Genomic DNA, 6,463 nt, shown 5'->3' with positions numbered 1-6,463 from the left:
TTAATGTGTGGGTCCCAGAGGGGGCCAATCACTTAGGGAGATAATTTTATTCTCCTCTTGTCTCCCAGGCCCTGTGAAACATTCCTCCTCCTGCACCGCCAAGCAGATAATGAGGGGAGCAGTGCCACTCTTTCCTCCGACCTAATTGATTAAACACACACACACACACACACACACACACACACACACACACACACCCTTGGTGCATTTTACATGCCTCCTCAGGATGGCAGATCCCCTACTCAGACTGACTGACAGATTGTTTTTTTTTTTCCAAATTGAAGTTTAATCGGTACCAGGATGAGATCCCCAATTCACTCTGCTTCTCTCTCTACTGGTTTCCCTTATAAAGTTTAGGACCCACCTCTAAAGGACAGGTGACTTTTCTGAGTTCCATAACTGAAAAGGTGACAAGGGAAAAGGATGAAGAAATGAAGCAGCAGTGTTTTAATGATCTCGTTGGGATCATCTTGGGACTCTGCCAGGATAGTCTGGTGCTTTCTGGGACAGAAGTCACACACATCTGAGCCATTCGGCTCTACTCTATCTCTCCTTCCTTCTGCACATCCCTCCTTCTCCTCACAGGATGGGTATATTATCCCAGGACTATCTTCTCTGGGTAGCCCTGGGTAGCTCTGAAATGCTGACTGAGCAGGCCGACCTCTGGCACCTGCACACTCAGTTCCCTCTGTGCAGATCCACTGTCTCCTCCGTTGTAGACATCAATGTGGCCAGCTGCCCAGCTGCCGTCACCTCCAACTTCAAAGTCTTCCTGTCTTTGCCATGCTGGCTGCAGCTGGAGTCGCAGAGATGTTGGGGTACACCTAAAGGCAGACACCCCACTTGTGGATGTGTTGGGTGGGTCTGTTTGCTCCTGAGAGTGAGGCCCTGGGTGGCGGCTGTTTAAGCCCACTACCCACTACAGTGTGTCAGCACTGGGCATGGCTTTTTTTCTCATCCTTGCAAATTAAGTGTCATTATTTCTAATTTGCAGGTAAGTAGAACTCAAATGTTAGTTCTAACGCCTTGGGCTTCACAGGCCCTGGGTCTGTATCCATCAGGTTGAGAGACTCTGATTAAAGGCAGCAGGAGGTTACCCTTGTCCAGAGAAGTGTTGTCCATCTGACCCAGAGGCCTCCCATCTGTCTCTGTTCCTGGGCTCCAGAAGTTCAAGATTTCAGCAGGTGAAGCCCTCTCACTGCAGGGCCAAGCCCGCTCCATGTCTTCTGAGGGTGCTAATCGCAGGGCCAGAGCGCACAGAATCTTGGCTCGTGCCCGCATCCCTCAAAGAAGGAGCCGGAATTCTAGAGACACCGGAAACAAAGATGGGACCAGAGGAGACAGAGGTGAGCCCTGGCCTGGGCACTTAGTTGGGTAGCCTCTGCTTTGGCTGCTGAAGTTATCTATGCGCCCGCTGAGGGGGCCACAGACTGAGGTGGTGGGCTGGCGCTCACCCCTGGGTGCCTCATCCTCGTCCGCAGGGGTGAAGCGCAGGCAATGACGGCAGCAACGACCAGTCCTTTCTTCCTAGTCTCAGAGTACACTCCAGCGCCCTATTACATGCGAGAGCAGTTTCCCAACCTCCCTGGGGAACCTTGAGATTGTCAACCCCCCACTGTAAGGGCCAAACCCCCTGCTTCTGGCTGCGTGTGGGAAGGGTGCCCGCCCCTGAAACCCGAGGCGTCACTTTTCTCGTGCATGCTACTTCAAGTCCAAGTTGGGCAATAGCTGGAGGGCTGGAAGAGGAAGAGGTGTAAGGTCCGGCCTGGCTGGAGAGGCCGCCCAGGCGCGGCGTGGCGCTTCTGTCCTGTAGAGGGAGCTCCAGCTCCAAATTTCCGGCTCCCTCCACGCCCGGACACCCCAGGTCCGCGCCCCACTCCAGCCTGCGTCCTGGCTGCACCGCACGAGCTCCGTGCACCCGCGACGAGACTCACTGAGGTGCCAAGGCGCACAGATGCTTCACTTCAGCGGGGCACAGTCCCACAGACACTAAGGGAAAGCAGTGCGCGCCTAGGTTCCCTCTCCTCCACAGCCCCCACCCCTCTCCAGCCCTTCGAAGCAGCTTTTCTGGAAGGAGGGGTCTGGTGTTGCAATGTGACTGCACCCAAAGTGGTTTTGGAGCTGGGCGAGCACTGTTCTTAAGGAAGGGCACACAGTGGTGAGAAAACCCCATCCTAATTCCTGGGGCGTCCAGACCCTCAAGGAGGCCCTTTGCCCTCGAGCCCCAGCATTACTGTCTGGTCTGGTCCAGCGGGTTGGGCCCAATTTCCCAGCTGCTCTGGAAATATGGCCCCGGTTTCCCACCTGTCTCCTCTGCCCTATTCTCGGGAACATGACGTGCTTCTGCATTGACCTCTCTTGCAGCGTCCCCAGGCCTTCCGCTTCAGTGCCACCTCTGTCATTCCTGCGTCCTCTATTCTTCTCACTCTTCTCGCCTCCTTTTCCTCTGATCCCCAAGATGCTTCAAACGCTGAGGCCAGGTGGGGGAGGGGAGTATATAAAAAAAGGAAAAACCAAAGGAAAACCCCCACCAAACAGACCCGTCTGAGGGTAGACAGGAGGGTATAGGCAAAGTGGCAACAGCTCATTTATTTAGCCAAAAATAGATACTTTCTTGTACAATTTGGTTCACATATAATGTACATTTCCCCCCTGTATATACAAAAAAGAAAAAAGTCAAACGCGCTTATTTTCACTGAAACTCAACCATACACCCCCAAATCAAGTGAACAAACAAACCTCACAACCCACTTAATCCTGGGGTACAGAAGCGACTTGGGAGGGCTGGGGGCACTTGTTTTCTCGTTTAATCTTCTGTTTTCGGTGTTCATACACGGACATGCTCACAAGTCGTCACTATACATAATGATTTTTGTTTTGGGGGTGTGGTTTTGGCTTTTTTTTTTTTTTACAATTATTACAACAATTAGAAATTTTTTAAGAACTAGGATGAGGAAAGGGCCGATAAGACCAGAGCAGCATCCAGGTGGTTCTGGGGCCTGGAAGAGACAGAGAGCGAGAGGAGAAGGCGTGAGGCTTGGGGTACTGAGGCTGCCTGGGATGGGGAGACCCTACAGGGGCCAACCTGGGCGGGGAGGTGTCGCAATACAGAATCATGTCCAGTAGTATAAACACTGTTACAATTTAACTGTCACATAGACATGAGCCATCAGGATTCAGAAGGAGGGATTGCAAGCTGGCAAATGTCATAGTGGATACCCGCGGCCGGTTGGCCGTCCAGAGACCCAGTTCCTTCAACGTGTTACCCGTGGGCCACATGCCATGTCCCCCGGGCTGGGGGTAATGACACAACGTGTATTTTTTCCTCTTTTAAAAACACGTCCCAGCCGCGTTTTCCCTGGGGCAGAAGCCCACGTCGGTTCTCGTTCCCCTTTCCTTCATCTACCCTTCCCCCCCCCCATTTCCCTCAACCTCGGGGTCTCTTACCGCCTGGGCACGGGCTGGAAAGCCGTTTTGAGTAACTTCTTCTCTACTTCCAAGGCACTACAACGATCTAAGGGAAGTGAGGGGAGAAAACGGACCTTAAAGACGTGCGCCCGGGCGCCCAGGGCCTGGGGGCAGGCGCGGAGAGCGCGCGCCCCGCGTGCCCGAGGACTGCCCATCGTTGGCAGAAGCCCGGAGCCTGCCCCCTGCCCCGCACCCTGCGCTCATCCATCACCTGTTCCGCCCTCGGGCTCCACGGGCCGAGCAAAGGCAGCGGCGGCGGCCGGGTGGCCCGCGGCTCCAGGAAGTCCCAGCAGGTGCGGAGGGGCCGAGCTGAGCAGGGAGAGCGGGTGCGGCCGCGGGCCGGGCGGCGGGCCTGGGAACGGCCGATTGGTCCAAGCGGGGAACTTGCCCAGCGGCGCCGAGACAAGTCTGTGAGCCGCGGCGGCCGCGGCGGTCGGGGAGAGCTGCAGGGCCGGGGACGCGACGGCAGCCCCGGGCGGAGAAGCGCCCGTGCAGGGCGGCGAGCGGCGCGGGTTGTCCGGGCTGGTAGCGGTCTCTGCCAGGGACCAAATCTTGGGCTTCTGCAGGGTGGAGGAGGCCGCCGGGGCGGGAGCGCACGGGTCTAGGCCGCCGGGGGATGAGGGAGAAGACGGCGGGGCCGCGGCCACTGGCGGTGGAACTGGAGCCAGGCTCAGGACCGGCAGTGGCCGCTCCTCCAAGCCCTCGGAGCTGTCCTCCGAGTCGCTATTCTTGGAGTTCGAAACGGGCCCCAGGCCAAGGTCTCCGGTTCTGCGCGCCGCCCCCGGCAGGGCCAGTTCAGGCCCGTCGGCGGCACCGTCTAAGTTCTCCAGATCAATCTCCTCGTCGTCGTCGTCCGCCAGGCCCTCGCCCCCTGGGTCCTCCTCCTCCCCCACCAGCTCCTCCTCCTCCAGCTCCAGCTCTCGTTTTCCGTCCTCCTCGTCCTCCTCCTCGTCCTCCTCCTCGCGCTCACTCCCGTACGCGTTGCCCTCCTCGTCCGTGCGGCTGCGGGGCGCCCACGTCATCTTGTTTTCTTTCTTGAGGCGCCGACGCGCGTTGGCGAACCAGGTGGACACCTGGGTGAGGGTCATCTTGGTGATGATGGCCAGCATGATCTTCTCGCCCTTGGTGGGGTAGGGGTTCTTGCGGTGCTCGTTCAGCCAGGCCTTGAGCGTGCTGGTGCTCTCGCGGGTGGCGTTCTTGGGGCGGGACGGATCCCCAAACTGGTACTGGCCATATGGGTAGAAGGCAGGATGCGGGTGCGGAAAAGCGGCAGCTGCGGCCGGATGCTGCACCCCGGGACTGTCTTTCAGCTCATACTGCGCGCCCTGTACGCACATGGAGAAGGAAGGGGAGACGCGGGGAGGAGCGCGTTTGAGCCCGGGCCGTCGCCGCCTCTACTCTCCCGGCCTGGGCCCAGCTCCACTCCACTCCTGCGCTCTCCTTTCGCCCGGCCCCCGACCCCCAGCCCGCCCCCTAACCTCGGCCAACTCCCCGAGCACTTACCAGCTGAGGGAAGATAGGCAGATCGGCGGCGTAGGGCAGGAAGGCACCGTAGCCTTGGGCGGCTGCGGCGGCCGCTGCGGCCGCGGCGTAGGGCGCCCCGTACACGGACGAGAGCACGTTGGACAAGGACCCCGAAGCAGCCAGCTCCGAAGCCCTGGCGCCAGGGCCGCCTCGAGTCCCTGCACTGCCGCTGCCGGCCGCGGCCCCGGGGCGCTCGGACGCGTAGAGCGGGCGGATGTACTGGTATCCGAGCTGGGGGAAGGACATGGTGGCCTGCGGGACACCGACGGAGAGGGGGCCCGGCCCCCGAAGCCGCCCAGCTCAGCGCCGCCCGCGGGCTACGCTACGGCGCGCATCGGGGGCTAGGCCGGGCCCGGGCCGCTCTGCCGCCCGCGCTGCACTCTGCGGCGCTCGCCTATTGATCTGTTCGGCGGTGGCGGTGGCAGCGGCGACGAGGAGCCAGGTCAGGTCCGAACAGATTGGCGGAGATTCCCGGGGCTCCGGACTCTGATTGACATTTCTACTGGGCCATAGGCCCCTCCTCTCAGCTCCGCGCTCCCTCCTCTCGGCAGCCGGAGCTGCCTCTGCCCGCGCCTCGCTCCCTGGGCAGTGGCGCGCCTCGCTTCCTTCGCCTCCTCTAGTTCTCACTCCCCCTCCGCGCCCTTCCTCTCCCCTCCCTACCCTGCGCTCCCCTTTCCTCTAGGATCGCGTTCGCCCCTTTGGGCTCCCTAGCCTCTCCAGGACTCTAGGAAACTCCTATGTCCTCCTTTCTCTCTCTGCCTTTTCCGCCCCTTTCTTCTTTCGCTCCTTTTATCCCTTCGTCTCTACTATGCTACCTCCCCCACCCTCTTCCCGGCCTCGGTGTCCTGTGTTAAGGCGACCAGCAGTTGTGGACACTTAGGGTGTTGTATGGGAGGAGTGTGTGTGTGTGTGTGTGTGTGTGTGTGTGTGTGTCCGCGCGCGCGCGCTCGTCTGTATGGGTGCGCGCAACCGTCCCCGCCTCCCCCTCTCTCACCCTTCCCCAAATCTCTGCCTGACGTTGCGCCCTCTTATTCGACTTTTTCTTGCGTCTCCTCCCCAAGTCGCCAATCGCAGAGGCGCCTTACAGGCGAGGCCTCCCACCCCCGCGGATACCGCGCAGGGGGCGGGACGGGATGGGGGCGGGAGCCCAGCCCTATGGTCCCTTCCCGCCCCTCCTGCTTGCACCCGGAGAGCTAGTGAAGAGGCCTGGGGACCTGGATTAATACCTGGTTAGCTCGCCACTCCCCGCCTCCCGCCCCTTGTTGTCTCGCCCCGGGCCACCACTTGGGGCCTGGGCCCGGCTGGACCCTGGGCCAAGGCAGATGCTCGATTCAGTTCTGCTTGTACTTTTTGTCCAGCGCGTACCCCTATGTAGGCACTATAGGGAGCGAGCCAAAAGAATGTGCAAAGGGGCTGCTGGAAAGGCATCCTAGTCGCTTCCTCAGAAGCCCAGGGGGACGAGGTAGCCCCA

The 6,463-nt window shown here is 60.0% G+C and overlaps 1 protein-coding gene across 1 annotated transcript; it reads right to left on the bottom strand.

Moving 5' to 3' along the window:
• Positions 1 to 2,944: 2,944 nt before the first annotated feature.
• IRX3 (iroquois homeobox 3) lies at positions 2,945 to 5,238 on the bottom strand. The gene is made up of 4 exons (XM_006897093.1): positions 4,972 to 5,238; positions 3,680 to 4,793; positions 3,448 to 3,514; positions 2,945 to 2,999 (listed from the first exon to the last, which is right to left on the bottom strand). The coding sequence occupies exons 1-4, from the start codon at positions 5,236 to 5,238 to the stop codon at positions 2,945 to 2,947; spliced, it is 1,503 nt and encodes a 500-aa protein (XP_006897155.1).
• Between the last annotated feature and the right edge of the window lie 1,225 nt (positions 5,239 to 6,463).

The sequence above is a fragment of the Elephantulus edwardii genome, unplaced genomic scaffold (assembly GCF_000299155.1).
Source record: "Elephantulus edwardii isolate Elephantulus edwardi_28Jun2011 unplaced genomic scaffold, EleEdw1.0 scaffold00201, whole genome shotgun sequence".
NCBI lineage: Eukaryota > Metazoa > Chordata > Mammalia > Macroscelidea > Macroscelididae > Elephantulus > Elephantulus edwardii.
The sequence above is the reverse complement of the archived record's forward strand: the minus strand, read 5'-3'. Positions and strand labels throughout refer to the sequence as shown.

What these genes read in the sequence shown, in the direction of transcription:
- IRX3 (XM_006897093.1), bottom strand. Translation starts at nt 5,238, where the DNA reads ATGTCCTTCCCCCAGCTCGGATACCAGTACATCCGCCCGCTCTACGCG. An exon ending in TGCCTATCTTCCCTCAGCTG is followed by an intron (nt 4,794 to 4,971) that starts GTAAGTGCTCGG and finishes ATGTGCGTACAG; the next exon opens with GGCGCGCAGTATGAGCTGAA. An exon ending in TTCCAGCCCGTGCCCAGGCG is followed by an intron (nt 3,000 to 3,447) that starts GTAAGAGACCCC and finishes TGTCTCTTCCAG; the next exon opens with GCCCCAGAACCACCTGGATG.